We start from the raw sequence: 17,246 nt of genomic DNA, 5'->3' as shown, positions 1-17,246 counted from the left end.
ACCACGTGGGAAACCCATGGTTATGTATTTTTGCACCGAGCCGGCTCCAGTTTACCGGGGTCGGGGGGGGGAGGGGGGGGGAGGTTGTGGTCTCGGCTTTGCCCTCCGGGGGGGGGGGGGGGGGGGAGCGGCTGGTGTGTGTGTGTTTTTGGAGCGGACCCCGGGGGTGGGGGGGTGTCCGGGGGGAAGAGGCGCCGAGTCTCCGCGATCTCTCCAGCAGCTTTCTCGATGCGACACCCAATGCGGAAGTAAAGCGAAATGGGAACAACAAAAAAATTATTCAGCAGGGAGGATCGGGGAGGGGAGGTTTTAGGCCGAGTTTCAGTTCATTTTCAACCCCCCCCCGCCCCGAACCTCAGCAATGCCGGAAGGAGAGAGACCTGCCCGGGGTCAGATCAGAGCTTTACCCCCCCCTTCCCCTCCCTCCCAAGGGAGGAGAGCTGCAGAGAAACTCTCTCCAACATATAAAATCATCTTTTAGAGCTGTTCAATTTCTCTTGCACGTGTCCAAAGGAAATAATAATGAACAAACCCCCCCAAAACACACAAAAAAAACACTATAAATAAATAAAGATTAACCACTTATATGAAGCCAAAGAATACATTTAATTATAAGAGGTTAAGAAACACAATTAAATTGCACCGAATAAAGATCGATTGACAATTTTTCTCAGATTAAACACTGGTTTTCATTCGGTTCTGGGGTCAGGTTCAGTGGTTTCCGATTCGATCAACGCAAATAAATAAATAAATAAGGACAGAAGCTGGAAAGTTTTGCTCTACTAGTTTTGCTAATTGTGAGGGGGTTGGTTGTGGGGTAGGGGGGTGAGGGGGGGGTGATGGGGTTGTGGGGTGGGGGTGATACTCACACTATAAGCGCCGCCGGGACCCATCGTCCGGAAGACTGGAGATTGCTGCTGGAGATTCAGGGGCATCCTGACTGCTTGTCCTGGCATCGGATTCATTGGGTTCACTCCCAAGGAAGGATTCATAGGACTCCCTGGATTCATGGGGTATCCTCCGCCTACTCTTGTCGCCATTTTTCAAAGTAAGTGCATTTATATATATATATAAAAAACAAACCAAAAGACTTAATCTCACTTAGCTCCAATAACTCTTCCTCCAACAAAGATCCCACTGGCTCAGCTGTCACTTCGTGCAAATCACTCCTCCAGTCACAAGCAGCCCCCCCGGGGCTCGGGGAGATAGGTCTGGTTTTACTCCACAAGTATTGCTGCCGGCTACATTAACGCTTTAAAAAAAACACACACACACACACAGAGCATTTAACAACAGGCATAAAGGTGGCAATGTTTGGTGTCATCATTACCCATGAATCTGCTGGAGAGCAATAAGCCCCCATTCTGCTGGCACTGACACATTTTCTAAAGTGCCTCAAAACCAACAAAAACGTCTAAAGATAAAGATCAGAGTGTTTTTGCCAGCGACTCTTGTTTGCGAAGAGCTGCGCCTACCGCCCACTCTGTGGCTTTGGCAGATGGGTGGGGATTGCACAAGCAGGTTAGCAGGGAACTCACAGACTGCGCGCCCTCTGTCTACACTGAGCAGGAGCACTTTGCCAGGCAGCCCTGAATACTGTGCTGTGTCGTGACCAGAAACTCCCCGCCTGCCTGCCTGCCAGGTAAGTGCACCCCACAGTCAACAGGAGCTCTGTCAGATTGAGTCCTGTTCCTGGGAAACCGGACAAACCCAACGCACATTGCCTCAAGCTATTTCTAGCAGTGTATTTACATATCTTTTGCATTTCACTAGACACAATGATGGTGTTTAATAAAAGAGGAATTCTTCACAAGTTCGGGTACATCAGAACTGTCTCTACACATTTAGATTCTATTACACAGAAGTTCGTAAAATACCCCCTAAAAATGCATTCACTCGTGGGATGTGGGTGTTACTGGCTAGGTCAGCATTTATTGCCCAACCCTAATTGCACTTGTTCAGAGGGCATTTTAAGAGTCAGCCACATTGCTGTAGGCCAGCAGATTTCCTTCCCTGAAGGACATTAGTGAGCCAGATGGGTTTTGACATCAATTGACAATGGTTATCATCAGACTTTTATTGAATTTAAATTTCATTATTTGCCATGGTGGGATTTGAACCGTGGTCCCTAGAGTATTACCCTGGGTTGCTGGAATATTACTCCAGTGATCATATCACTATGCTATCACGTCACCACAGAATTAAAAGAACTGACATTTGTAGAGCACCTTTCATGATCTCAGTCTGTCGCAAAGCGCTTCACAGGCAATGGAGTACTTTGGAATTGCAGTCACTCCTTTAATATGGGAAACACCACAGCCAATTTGTGTATGGCAAAGCCCTACAAACAGCAATGGAATAAATGACATGTAAAGTGTTTTTAGTGCTGTTGGTTGAGAGATATATGTTCAGAGTATTGACAGCACAGTATCAGCCACATAACCCAGGCTGACACTTCAGTGCAGTACTGCAGGAGTGATGTACTGTCAGCGGTACTGTTTCAGATGAGATCTTAAACTGAGGCTCTGTCTGCTCCCTCATATGAATGTAAAAGATTCCCCAAGCACTATCTTGAAAAAGTGACAGGGAGATCTCCCTCCTGGCCCAGGCAGTATTTACCGTTGTATATTATGCACTCAATTCTCTGAAGTGGGACTTGAATCCACAACCTTCTGATTTAGAGGCTAGTGTGGTACCACTAAGCCCCAGCTGACACACAGGACTCAGTGATAGCATACAGGAACTCTCTGCCTTGAAACAAGGCAAATCTAACAAAGCGCCAGAGCAGTCAAGTTTCATCTCCTTAATATTGCCCGTCCTGCACAGTTAGTAGGAACCTTCAAACTGCATGCTGTCTGGATGCCAGGCAAATCTAACATATCTTAAACTACCAGTGACCATCAGATAACACCCTATTGCCTGTTTGCAGGCATAGTTAACAGAGTGAAAAGCGAAATACTGCGGATGCTGGAAATCTAGAACAAAAACAAAAATACCTGGAAAAACTCAGCAGGTCTGACAGCATCTGCGGAGAGGAATACAGTTAACGTTTCGAGTCCGAATGACTTTTCATTTAACATAGTGAATGGTTTGCGGAAGCTCCTAGCTTCCATTACGCTTACAATCCAGGCAAACCTAATATTGCATGGTTACAAGGAACTCTCAGACAGAATCATTTCCCTGCAGAGCAAGCAGATTTAATGTGCAACACTAACAGAAACTCAGACTGGCCAAGGCATGGAAACTATAGCTGACCTATTACACGGCAGATCATAAAGCACTTATGGATGAGAAGGCAAATTAATTTGTCTGTCTAGAAAAAGTCTAAAGTCCTTCCACTGCAGCATCTAATTGTTTCTTAAATGATTCTAGAGTCTTTGCATCCATTACTCTACCTGCACACATTGGCTGAAGAAAATCTCCTAATATCAATTGTAAAATTACCTTTTACTAGTTTGAACCTGTAAATTGTGAAAGTAGAACGAGGGAATAAGGGGTTAATGCTGTAACTCTTTCAGAGTTAAAACAATAAACTAAATTAACACAATAAGGGATAAATCAGGCACAGCCCCTAAGTCAGGTCAGCTGTAAAACCAAGGACAAAGTTTGAAGGAAACTTACAAACATTAAACCAAAATGTGATTAAAGGGGTCAACAAAACACCCCAGTCCCCGCGGTGCCCACCGGGCACGGAAGGCCTCGATGGTGCCGGCAGACGCCGCGTGCTCCCTCTCCAGGTACACCCGGCCACGAACGTAGCCGCGGAAGAGGGACAAACAATCGGGCGGGACTCCCCCCTCGATCGCCCACTGCCTGGACTTGTTAATGGCCAACCTGGCCAGGCCCAGGAGCAGGTTCACGAGGAGGTCCTCCTCCTTCCCGACCCCCTTCCGCACCGGGTGTCCGTAGATCAGGAACGTGGGACTGAAGTGCAAACAAAATAGTAACAAAAGGTTTTTTAAATAACTAAAAAGGGAGTGCAGCCTATAACACCCTATATAAACGTGGTCCACGGACTCCACAAGACCGCAAAAAGAGCAGGTGTCTTGGGAGTCCGTGAATCTACACATTCTCCGGTTATAGGGGACTGCTGCATGCAACACCCTCCAACCCAGGTCCCCGATAGAAAGAGGGAGGACACCTCCGTAGAGGGCCTCCCATCGGGGGCCTCCGCCGCCGGACGGCAACAAGGCACGCCAGGGCGTGTCCGGGCGGCAGACGAGGGCGAGAAAATGGAAGGTGTGCAGCAGCAGTCCGTACAGAAAACTCCTCCACGCCGTGCCAAATGGCACGGAGGGCATGTCCCCGAGGCGGCTCATATTATTGCGGGGCACCGGCACCCGAGGGAGGGTTCGGGGCTTGGGGCCAATGTGGAATTCCGTCCGAACAGGGGAACGTTCAGACGGAAGATCACCGCGCACCTGGGCCACCTCGAGACCTAAAATGACATCGGAGGGTTAATGCTGTAGGTGTCCTTGTCCCATGCCTTTGACTATTAAATATCTATAAGGCCACTTTTCAGTTGTCGCCTTCCAAGGCAGAAAGGCCCAAGTTTCTCCAGTATTTCCTCATATCTCAGATCCCTAACACTAGGCCTGGCCTTATGATTCTTTATGCAGTGCCCCCAGCACTTGAATGTGTTCATTGGTTTCTTGGCAGCCGCAACTGGCTGGAGTTTTCAAGGTGTGGTCCGACCAGATCACTATGCGATTCAATCACAACATCATTTGACCTACATTCTACTGTTCTGGTTATGCAGCTTAACATTGTATTGGCTTTGTTCATTGTTCCCCAGCCTTGGACATGCTGACAATTGAGTTTATGAAGATTCCCAAACCTCTTTCAACTTCATCTTTACCTATGCCCACACCATACATGAAATACATACAATGCCTATTTTGCCTTCCCGTGTGCAGCTCTTTACATGTCTGCTTTGAATTTCATCTGCCACTATTCTGCCCAATGACATATTTTATTCAAGTCTTTCTGTATTTCAGCAGAGCATGGAGACTGCGCCCTCTGCCTGTAAACCAGAAAAATGTACAAAATCTGCAGTACAACTGTCATTTCCAGGTGTCTCTGGCATAGAAATCAAATCCAAAGGCAATTTTGCATCGGTGTTAAAAAGAAAATGCATGCCGAGTGTCGTGAAGCTATTAATGTGTATAATATTTTGGAAAATATTTTTCTTTTAAAATAGATGTTTAGCTTGCAGGTATGTCTTAATTGGATTAAAGCCAGCTGGTCTGGGTGCTTTGATGGGTACTAGTTTTGATATGGAACAGAGATATCACAGAATCACGGTACAGAAGATTCGAGTCTGCACCGACATGTGAGAAACACCTGACCTACTTACCTAATCCCATTTACCAGCACTTGGCCCATAGCCTTGAATGTTATGACGTGCCAAGTGCTCATCCAGGTACTTTTTAAAGGATGTGAGGCAACCCGACTCCACCACCCTTCCAGGCAGTGCATTCCAGATCGTCACCACCCTCTGGGTAAAAAAGTTTTTCCTCACCTGCTGCCCCTCACCTTGAACTTATGCCCCCTTGTGACTGACCCTTCAACTAAGGGGAACAGCTGCTCCCTATCCACCCTGTCCATGCCCCTCATAATCTTGTACACCTTTATCAGGTTGCCCCTCAGTCTTTACTGCTCCAACGAAAACAACCCAAGTCTATCCAACCTCTCTTCATAACTTAAATGTTTCATCCCAGGCAACATCCTGGTGAATCTCCTCTGCACCCCCTCCAGTGCAATCACATACTTCCTATAATGTGGCGAATAGAACTGCACATAGCACTCCAGCTGTGGCCTCACTAAGGTTCTATACAACTCCAACATGACCTCCCTACTTTTGTAATCTATGCCTCGATTGATAAAGGCAAGTGTCCCATATGCCTTTTTCACCACCCCACTAACGTGCCCCTCTGCCTTCAGAGATCTATGGACACACACGCCAAGGTCCCTTTGTTCCTCAGAACTTCCTAGTGTTATGCCGTTCATTGAATACTTCCTTGTCAAATTACTCCTTCCAAAGTGTATCACCTCACACTTTTCAGGGTTAAATTCCATCTGCCACTTATCAGCCCATTTGACCATCCCGTCTATATCTTCCTGTAGCCCAAGACACTCAACCTCACTGTTAACCACCCGGCCAATCTTTGTGTCATCCGCAAATTTACTAATCCTACCCCCCACATAGTTATCTATGTCGTTTATATAAATGACGAATAATAGGGGACCGAGCACAGATCCCTGTGGTACGCCACTGGACACTGGCTTCCAGCCACTAAAGCATCCTTCTGTCATCACCCTCTGCCTCCTACAACTAAACCAATTTGAATCCACCTTATCAAATTACCCTGTATCCCATGTGCATTTGCTTTATAAGTCTCCCATGTGGGACCTTGTCAAAGGATTTGCTGAAATCCATATAAACTACATCAACTACACTACCCTCATCTACACACCTGGTCACCTCCTCAAAAAATTCAATCAAATTTGTTAGGCATGACCTCCTTCTGACAAAGCCATGCTGACTATCCCTGATCAAATCTTGCCTCTCCAAGTGGAGATAGATACTCTCCTTCAGAACTTTCTCTAATAGTTTCCCTACCACTGACATGAGACTCACTGGCCTGTAGTTCCCTGGCTTATCTCTACAACCCTTCTTAAATAACGGAACCACATTAGCTGTTATCCAGTCCTCTGGCACCTCCCCCGTGGCCAGAGAGGAATTAAAAATTTGGGTCAGAGCCCCTACGATCTCCTCCCTTGCCTCCCTCAGCAGTCTGGGACACAAATCATCTGGACCTGGAGATTTGTCCACTTTTAAGCCTGCCAACACCTCCAATACCTTGTCACTCCCTGTATCTATTTGCTTAAGAACCTCACAGTCTCTCTCCCCGAGTTTGATATCTTCATCCTCATTCTCTGGGGTGAAGACGGATGTGAAGTATTCATTCAACACTCTAGCGATGTCCTCTGGCTCCACCCATAGATTGTCCCCTTGGTCCCTTATGGGCTTATAGAATATCTTGGGATTTTCCCTACTTTTACCAGCCAGAGCTTTCTCATATCCCCTCTTTGCTCTCCTAATTGCTCTCTTAAGCTCCACCCTGCACTTTCTGTACTCCACTAATGCATCTGCTGATTGGCTTCCCTTGTACCTGCTAAAAGCCTCTCTTTTCCTTCTCATCGTAACCTGAATATCTCTGGTCATCCATGGTTCTCTGGGCTTGTTACTCCTTCCTATCACCCTAGAGGGAACATGTTGAGCCTGTACCCTCCCCATTTCCTTTTTGAACAGCCCCCACAATTCCTCTGTAGATTTCCCCACAAGTAACTGTTCATAGTCTACCTTGGCCAGATCCTGCCTTATTTTACTAAAATCCACTCTCCCCCAATCCAAAACATTTTTTTACAACTTGTTGATTTCTTTGTCCATAACAAACTTAAACTGTACCATGTTGTGGTCGCTATCGCTAAAATGCTCACCCACCACCACCTCAGCTACCTGTCCGGCTTCATTCCCCAGAATTAGGTCCAGCACTGCGCCGTCTCTTGTTGGACCCTCTACATATTGAACTAAAAAGTTCTCCTGTACACATTTCAAGAAATCCACTCCATCCAAGCCCTTAACACTATGTCTATCCCAATTAATGTTGGGAAAGTTGAAATCACCTAATATAATTACCCTATTGTTTTTGTTTTTACACGCCTCCACAAATTGTGCACATATTTGCTCCTCAATTTCCCGCTGACTATCTGGGGGTCTATAATAAACACCTAACAATGTGGCTGCCCCTTTTTTATTCCTAAACTCTACCCACAAAGCTTCATTCGATGCCCCCTCCAAGATATCATCTCTCCTTACTGCAGTAACTGACTCCTTAACTAATAATGCAACGCCTCCTCCTCTTTTACCCCCTCCCCTGTCTCGCCTGAAGATTCTATATCCTGGAATGTTGAGCTGCCAATCCTGCCCTTCCCTCAACCATGTCTCAATGATGGCTACTATATTACGATTCCACGTGTCAATCCTCACCCTTAACTCATCCATTTTACCTGTAATACTCCTGGCATTAAAATAGAGGCCATCCAGCCTTGCCTTTACACCCTTGAAGCTTAATGCAGCTGTACTCCCTCTGACTTGATTGTTTTACTGTATTATGACATGTCCCTATTCTGCTAACATTCTGTGTCCCCTCCCCCTGCCGAATTAGTTTAAACTCCTCCCAACAGCACTAGCAAACCCGCCCGCAAGGATGTTAGTCCCTCTCTGGTTCAGATATAAACCGTCCCGCTTGTACAGGTCCCACCTTCCCCAGAAACGGTCCCAGTGATCCAGGAATCAAAAACCCTCCCTCCTGCACCAACTCTTAAGCCACATATTCATCTGCGCTATTCTCCTATTTCTGAGCTCGCTAGCACGTGGCACTGGGAGTAATCCACAGATTACAACCTGAGAGGTCTTGCTTTTTGGTCTACTGCCTAACTCCCTGAATTCTTGATGCAAGACTTCATCCCTCTTTCTACCTATGTCATTGGTATCAACATGTACCTTGACCTCTGCCTTATCACCCTCCCACTTCAGGATGCCCTGCAGCTGTTCAGTGACATCCCAGACCCTGGCACCAGGGAGGCAACATACCATCCTGGAGTCACGTTGACGGCCACAGTAGCGCCTATCTGTTCCCCTGACTATAGAATCCCTGATTACTATTGCTCTTCCTCCCTTCCTCCCCTCCCCTGTACAGACAGGCTGCTTGGCTCTGTCCGCACTCCCTGGAGGAACCAGCGCCCTCATCAACCTCCAAAATGGAATACCGATTTGCGAGCAGGACCCCAGGGGACTCCTGAACTACCTACCTGTTTCTCTTGGACTGCCTGATGATCACCCATTCCCTTCCTTCCTCAAGTCCCTTCAAGTTCGGTGTGACCACCTCTCTAAATGTGCTATCCACGATGCGCTCAGACTCATGGATGCTCCATAGTGTCCCCAGCCGCCGTTCCAGCTCTGAAACCCGAGCTTCCAGGAGCTGCAGCTGGACACACTTCCTGCACACATGCTGGTCCCAGGCACTGGAACTGCCCCCGGCTTCCCACGAGGAGCACACCACGGCTTTGAGTGCTCCTGCCATGACTTTTCCCTTTAAATTAAACTTTTTAAGTCAATTATTCTAGGGCCTTTCTTTCCTGATCCTCGTTACTGTAGAATATACAAACTGTAAACCACAAAAAGACCTTGAACTTACAGCGATTAAAGTAGTAAATACCTTACCCACTACTTACCAGTGATTCCTTTCCCTTGTAGCCTCTACTGCTGCAGCAGATAGTGTGCATTTACATTTTTTGATTAGAGCATTCAAGAAGTGGGGTGAAAACTTGACGCCTTTCTAACAGCTACCAAGCAATATGTTTATATTACTAATAAAATTGGTACAATGAATGAGGTTTCATTGTTAAAAGGTGAAGTTCAAAGAGGTTGCCAATGCAGTGAGAATTAACATTCAATGGGGCTGGTAGGTATAACTTCAGTAGTTTTTGGGTGTGCAGGCAGAGGCAATGTAAGATCAAAAGGCAGCTGCAAGCCTCCAACTGGCTCCACAGTGAAAAGAACCTCATTTTTGAATTTGTATGGTGGAACTGTTTTGCCGGGTGTTTTGGTTAAGTCTATGGGTTGCTATAGCCTTAATGGAGATTAGTTTTGGAATTTGTTAAAAGTTATGATAGTAGTAATTTGTAGCCATATGCACATATATTTTAACCTGTGTGAATTAATACAATATTTCATTTAGTTTAATGTAAAACCTCGAGAACTAGTGGTCTGATTCCTGAGTTTAGAATCGCATCACAAACATAACACTTAAAATTATAGGTTATGACAGTTGTTTAAAGTTTCCCTCTGGGATTTATAAAATAGCTCCGCTTTACCAACTGCATCGGTCATAACACTGAGCCAAAGAAATAGTGATCAGAAACTTGATTGGAAAGATTTTTAAGGTTTTAAAGGAGGAGAGTAGGTAGGGAATTAAGGGAGGGAATTCCAGAGTGCTGCATGCAAGTGTGAGATGGTGAGATCAAAAAGAGGGTGGATATAAAAGAGGCCAGATTCGGAGTTTGTGGAGAATTGCAGGGCTGGAGAGGGGTTCCGACTATTCCGTTTCAATTCACAAGTTTACATCGTTAAGGGGGAGGAATCCTGCTATGAATCCTTAATGTATCTTTTTATTAGTTATAACTTGTGTTTTGGACCAACTCTTGCAATTTAATCTAAAGCAGTATTTCAGATTTATCTTTTCCATTCCCTTAACTATCTTATATGCTTCCATAATATCACTACTCGGGCAACCTCTTTCCAACCTGAAGAGCCCAAATTCTCCAAACTTTCCTCATAACATATGCCTCTGAGACTAGATTGTAATGGTTTTTAATTACCTTTGCAGATTATAAAATCATTTCTAATCTGATTAAACTGATTTTATCCTCAACCTCAATTGCTACTTAAAATTGGCTAAAGTCTCTCATTTTTGTGTCTTAAAATCCAATGCTGTGCACTTTTCAATTAACTATTAATAAATAAATAGGGAGATGAGATGAATTTTCTTTATGCAGAGAGTTGTTACGATCTGAAATGCACTAGCTGAAAAGGTGGTCAGGTCAGATTATATAGTAACTTTCAATAGGAAATTGGAGATATACTTAAAAAGGAAAAGTTTGCGGCGCAATGGGAAAGAGCAGCGGAGTGGGACTAATTGTACAGCTATTTCAGAGCAGCACAGACACAATGGGCTTCTCTGCTGTTTGATTTTCTGATTTTATAACTTTTAATTTCTCCCACAGACAGCAAAGAAATAAATGCTCAGATCATCAGTTTTTTGAGTGATGTTGGTTGAGAGATAAATATTGGCCAGGACACCATTAGGACTCACCTGCTGTTCTTGATTCACTTTTAGCTCTTTTTTAAAGCCAACCAAATAAACTAAATTAACAAAATGAGGGATATTGATTCACTTTTAATTGAATTTAAATTCCATCAGCAGCCATGGTGATATTTGAACCAAAGACCCCAGCCTGGGCCTCCAAATTATTAATCCAGTGACAGTACCACTGTGCCACCATCTTCACCTTGATTCACTTTTACATTCACTTGAGAGACCTTGGTGTTAATTGTGTGTTAATTATATTGTTAGGATATACAGGTGAAAGTAATTATTTAATTAAGTACTAAAAGCATTTGTAAAGAGAGACTGCTGGGATGCTGTGTGGTTGGTAGGAAGGAGGCAAACATCTGTAATGCTGCATTCTATAAGTAAACCAACTATCAAGAAAAGGATTTGCACCTAGTTTCATACTTTACCATCTGGCTTGAGATCCAATTATCACTTGGTTTGATGTCTCATCCAAAAGAAGGTGCCTCCAGTAGTGCTGCACTCCCTCAGTACTACATTGAAGTACCAGCTTAGATTATGTGCACAGTTCTTGGGAATGGGTCTTTAGCCCACAACTTTGAGAAGGTAAAGAGTGCCACCATTGAACTCAGGTTGACACAATGCTTTGGCTCAGTGTTAGAGAAAAAAATGTCAATCCTTATAAGTATAATACAAACATAAAATGATGGAAATACTCAGCAGCATCTGTTGAGAGAGAAACAGAGTTAACGTTTTGAGTCCATATGATTCTTCTTCAGCTCTAACGAAAAGTCATACAGACTCGAAATGTTGACTCTGTTTCTCTCTGCACAGATGCTGCCAGACCTGGTGAGTTTTTCCAACATTTTGTATTTTTATTTCAGATTTCCAGCATCCACAGTATTTTGCTTTTATCTTAATGTAAATCCTTTGCTGTAAAGTGCTTTGAGAAATCCTGAGGCCATGAAATATGTTATATAAATATAGGTTCTTTCATCTTTTTCTTTAATGCAAGAGGTTGCTTGAGGCAGCTGTGGGAGAAGTATAGATGAGATATCGAGAGGTTAGAAAAGCCAAAGAGAAGGCAAGGGAATCAAAGCTCATGGCTGCTGTGAATTTCAGTGGAGTGAACAGAGAACCTGGCATTGAGCCATCAGACAGACAGCAAGGAAATACAAATAAAGATAGATCTTCGAGTGATGCTCTGGAGAGAAAATGTTATGGGCCACAGCAGGCTCTATTTCTGTGTTCAAGTGAAAAAGAAAAGAATCCAACTGTGTGAGATTCACAGAAAAAGCTGGTGTGAAAATGCTTAGCAAATAAGGGAAACTTGCAGGGTTTTAGGGAAAAGCCAGGGAATGAGGCTAATTGGTAGCTCTTAAAGAGCTGGCACGGGCATGATGGGCAGAATGGCCTCCTGTGCTGCATCATTCTGTGGCTTTATAGGAATGATTTTAAACAGAAGAACTGAAAATAAACCATCCAAGGACGTGAGACTCACCTGGTTTGCAGACAGACAATGCAACGTGAGAGTTCCTGACAACTGTACAGTACATAGTATTATGGCAACAACACTTATATTTATATAGCGCTTTTGACATAATAAACATCCAAAAGTGCTTCACAGGAGTATTATAAAACAAAGTTAGACACTGACCCACATAAGAGAGTACTATAAGGCAGATGGCCAAAAGCTTGGTCAAAGAAGTAGGTTTCAATGAGCATCTTAAACATAACAGCATTATAAGGAGGAAGAGGAGTAGAAGACCATACGGCCGCTGAAGCCTGCTTCGCTATTCAATGCGACCTTGGCTGATCCTCTGCCTGAACCCTACTTTTCCCTCTGCTCCCCATATTCCTTGATTCCCTGAGAGACTATCGGTAGCATTTAATGGAGGTAATGGGAGTCTCGCCCGCCAGCTGAAGGCTCGCTGAATTAAGTGCCACTCAGGCACTTAAGTGGCCAGCGGCAGGCCTTCCCCTGGAGCAAGGACACTGGGGACGGAAGTCCCATCTGCCAAGAGCTGCCAGCCAATCAGGGGTCCGGGAAGGTAGTGGCTGCTGCCCGGTACAAAACCCATCTAAGGCCTGGCATTGTGGATGGAACTTGGCACAAATGATTGATGGCAGAAGGAGGATTGCGAGGGAGGGGGTTGTGGGTGAGGGTGGAGCGGGGTCAGCAGCAAGGGAAGTTGGTGGCTCACAACAGGCACCCCCCTTTCCAATTCCGGTTCCCCTGATCAGGCACTGAGCGCCTTTGAACGAGGTACCCCACGACCACCACCCACTACCCCCCCACTCCCGGGAGCCACAAGCAAACAGGCCAGGCTTTGCTTGTTGTGCTTCCCACATGGCAAGTGCCCCCCCGCCCCCACCCATCATTGTGATAATACCAACAGTGACAGTACAAGGCCCTTCATGGGCATTAATTGCATCAACTGGTGGCAGGGCGGGAAGACTGTCCACGGGCATTCCTGCCACGACTTAATTGGGGTCGAGCCGGGAAGGTGGCAGGGTTCCCACTCGCCACCCTTCCACATGATTAAATGTCCTCCCTGCCACCAACCTTGCCACTGGGGAGGGCATTAAATTCCTCTCCAAATATCTGTCTATCTCAGCCTTGAATTTACTCAACAATGGAGCATCTATAACCCTCTTGATACAGAATTTCAAAGATTGACAATCCTCTGTGAAGAAATTTCTCCTCATCCCTGTCCTAAATGATCGACCCCTTATCCAGAGACTGTGCCCCCATGTTTTAGATTCCCCAGCCAGATAAAACAACCTCGCGGTGTCTAACATGTCAAGCCTTTTAAGAATCTTGTATGCTTCAATGTGATCACCTTTTATTCTTTTAACCTCCAGAGAGTATAAGTGCAATTTACTCAGCCTATCATTATAGGACAACCTTCTCATCCTAGGGACGGGACGAATCTAATAAACATATGCTAGACTGCCTCCAATACAAGTATATCATTTTTTAAACATTGAGACCAAAACTGCACATAATATTCCAGGTGTGGTCTCACCAAAGCCCTGTACAATTGTAGCATGCCTTCCTTATTCTTGTACTCCAATCTTCTTGTAATAAAGTCCAATATGCCATTTGCCTTCCCAATTGCTTGCTATACCTGCAATGCTAACTTTTGTGTTGTCATGAAAAGCCAATTACAGCCACAAATTACTTACGGGCATATTGAACTTTTTAAGGAAGACGTGTGCGTTTTTAAAGAAGTACAAGCAAGGACATTGAGCAAAAGATGGCTGATAGTGCAAAGTCACCACTTTCTGGAAAATTCCTACGTGGATTACACTGACAGTGCTGTCCTGAGAAAGTGTCATGGTCTTCTTCAAGCAGAGACATTTGAAAGGGAGATAGGATAGATGCAAAAGACTGAACTTTAATCTCCTGTGGTTGCGGAGACAAAGACCAGTCTCAGCAGTCATCTAAAATCCACCTCCTGTTGATTTATATTTCAGACTGTGTGAAATGGTCGGAGATGAAAGAAAACAGACTCTGGGTGCAAGCCATAGCTTTTTTTCCCCCTTATAGGGCACACGGGGAAAAATGGGTTACAAAGCTAGCTGCAGAGCAATGCAGTGCTAATGTGCTGTGAGAGTGACAGCACAAGAAGACCAACTAGTCACCCCTGCACTCACAGGCAAAGCCTCTCTCTCTCTCTCTCTCTCTCTGTTACTGGAAGCAAGGCTCAGCAGAAGCTACAATCAAAAAGGAAATAGGAAGCTTCTTCAGCTGTCCTATAGAACTTAAGTGTCTCCAAATCCACTGCAAAACTGCCAAAGTCAGCTCTACTGGATTCACCCAACTTAATGGCCACAACGTATCGCCATCTATGCCTCATGGACAAGCCAAAGACTGATTCATATATTTTTAAAAACTTTTATTTGGATTCTTAACTTCTCATTTCTGATCTGTATGTATATGTGTTGCATTTTTATTATTTTTCTCGAGTTTTAGTAACTAATAAACTTACTCTTTCTTTGACTCAAGAAAGCCTGGTTAAATTGGCTCCTTCTAAAAAGTAAATACATTTGGACTGTAAACAGGTATCCACAGGGGAAGCGATCTCTTTTAAATAATCCTTGTTGCAACCAACCAAGGGGGTTAAATAAAGAAGGAGAATCAGCTCATTTCTCCTCACCCGGGAACATAACAAAATTGGGGTCCCATTCAGGAAGTTAACAAATTGAGGGACCTCGCTCAGGGACTGGTCATAACAGTGCTTACAAGTACGCCTAAGTCTCTCTGAACATCAACATTTAGAAGTTTCATGCCTTTTTTAAAAAATCCTCTTTTTCTACTGCCAAAGTGAATAGCCTCTGACTTCCCCACATTATATTCCATCTGTCACATTGTTGCCCACTCACCTAACCCCATTACATTCCTTTGTAACCTTTTTGTGTTCTCCTCACACTTCACATTCCCATCTAGCTTCAAATCATCAGCAAACTTGGAAACATTACTCTGGTTCTCTCTGTCTAAGTCACTAACAGTGCAAATAGCCAGGCCCCAGCGCTGTCCCTAGAGGCACTCCACTAGTTATAGCCTGCTAACTTGGAAATCCCCCATTTCTCTCTACTCTTTTCTTCCTGCCCGTTAACTCATCCTCCTGCTAATCTATTAACTCCAGCTCCATGACCCCTATCTTGCATACTAATGTTTGGTCTCAGCTGATTGGAAGTTACTCAACGGAACACCGTTATTCAAGAAGGGAGGGAGAGAGAAAACAGGATACTACAGGCTAGTTTGCCTCACACCAGGCCATGGAGAAATTTGAGGATTTAGGGAATTTTGTGAAACTATAACCAGTACATCCACTAACTCTGCTGCTATCTCTTTTTAGAGCCCTAGTATGTAAGGGATTTGACGGCCTTTAATTCCTTAAGTTTCTCTAGTACTTTCTGCAAATATGAATTAATTTAAGTTCCTCACTACACTGATGTGCCAGCCTAGATTATGTGCACAAGTCTCTGGAGTGGGTCTTGAGCCCACAACCTTGAGAGGGTAAAGAGCGTTAGCACTGAGCCAAGGCTGATACAATGCTTTGCTGCATTGTCAGAGTAACAATGTAAATCAGAAATCAAGGCCATAAAAATGTTATATAAATGCAAGTTCTTTCTTTTTCTTTGTAGGAAGAGAGAGAGGTCAAGAGTTGGAGAGGTTTAGGGAGGAATTTCAACAAACATTACCCAGCATATATCGAGACTTGACAAGTTTGCCAACAGGGGACAGCCCAATAATTCCAGTGAACTTCAGTGAAAATCTTTTATTTTCTTAAGAAGTCTTAGATTCTATTCAGCTCTTACTTGGTTTACCTGAGTATTGAGACATACAATTTCACAGTTTTTACAGACAGTGTCTGTGGTAGTCTGCTGCATTGTCTATCAATTCTGCTCCATTGAAAGCTATCATGCTACTCAATGGGTAAATGCACTGCATAATGTGATAGTGAAGGAAAAATTTCGATTCAATGTATGTTCTGTGCTAAGTTAAACAATCTCAACTGCAGCAGTGACAGCTCATTTAGCTTTTGGCTAATGTGGGATTTGCACTTCCAAGAATTAAATGGAAAGGTGCATTTCAGTGGTCATCTGGTAAGCGCAGCCTTTGAGGCCCTCCACAGTTCAATAGGTTGTCCATGCTCGCTGTTAAGATTCACCACATGAAGAATGGAGGAAATACATTCGAGCAGGATGATGGGAGGAGTGAAGGATGCAACAAGGACAATTAATGCAGAGAGGCTTTGTGTAATTATTCAGGGTAGGGTAATGAACTGGCCCCTGGAATCACTGTACATTAACTCATACCTTACATCTCTTTCTACAAGGTGTTGAGATGGTGCTCCTTTTTCTGCTTCTTCACCTTCACCCAGGTATTCTTCATCTGAAAAGGATGCTGCCGTGCCTCCTCCAAATCCAGGCCTCTCTGTATGTTGAGGTTGTGCAGGATGCAGTTCACCCCAATGATATGGGAGTGTCTTTAAGGGGCATTCTGTAGGAAGCCCTCTCTTGAATCCCTGACCAATTCCATGGAGTGTTCAGCTATAACCAAGGTCTTTGATTACCCCTGTGTTTCTTGGGCATGGCAAGGTTGCAAAAGGGTGTTTGGGGATTACAGTCATTTTAAAAAAAAGTAATTGAGATATATTGTTCAGCCTGAAAAGTGTGCCAAAAATAACACCTACACAATTTACTTAAAGCTTAAAGCCTTTTCAGGAAGCTGTACAGATCTTAATATATACATGTATATAATACATGAAAACATAGTGCAGACTGCTTTATTAATTTAGTAAAACTGCTTGAATT

General features: G+C 44.3%; 1 protein-coding gene and 1 long non-coding RNA gene across 4 annotated transcripts in view; one reads left to right on the top strand and one right to left on the bottom strand.

Moving 5' to 3' along the window:
- LOC144667957 (SWI/SNF-related matrix-associated actin-dependent regulator of chromatin subfamily D member 2-like) overlaps window positions 1-1,580 on the bottom strand; it is a 57,084-nt gene extending 55,504 nt beyond the window's left edge. For 2 of the 3 annotated variants that reach the window (XM_078529604.1, XM_078529605.1), the window contains exon 1: window positions 870-1,040. In XM_078529604.1, coding sequence (XP_078385730.1) covers window positions 870-1,040 — 171 coding nt within the window. Of the gene's footprint in view, window positions 1-869; window positions 1,041-1,101 lie in introns of those variants that run through there. The other variant, XM_078529606.1, reaches the window with a different exon arrangement.
- LOC144667959 (uncharacterized) lies at window positions 910-14,934 on the top strand. Its single transcript, XR_013573401.1, has 2 exons — window positions 910-1,048; window positions 14,400-14,934. It is a non-coding gene; the product is annotated as an uncharacterized LOC144667959 (long non-coding RNA).
- The last annotated feature ends 2,312 nt before the right edge of the window (window positions 14,935-17,246 follow it).

This window comes from Cetorhinus maximus, chromosome 25 (assembly GCF_964194155.1).
Source record: "Cetorhinus maximus chromosome 25, sCetMax3.hap1.1, whole genome shotgun sequence".
In the NCBI taxonomy this organism is placed as follows: domain Eukaryota; kingdom Metazoa; phylum Chordata; class Chondrichthyes; order Lamniformes; family Cetorhinidae; genus Cetorhinus; species Cetorhinus maximus.
The sequence above is the reverse complement of the archived record's forward strand: the minus strand, read 5'-3'. Positions and strand labels throughout refer to the sequence as shown.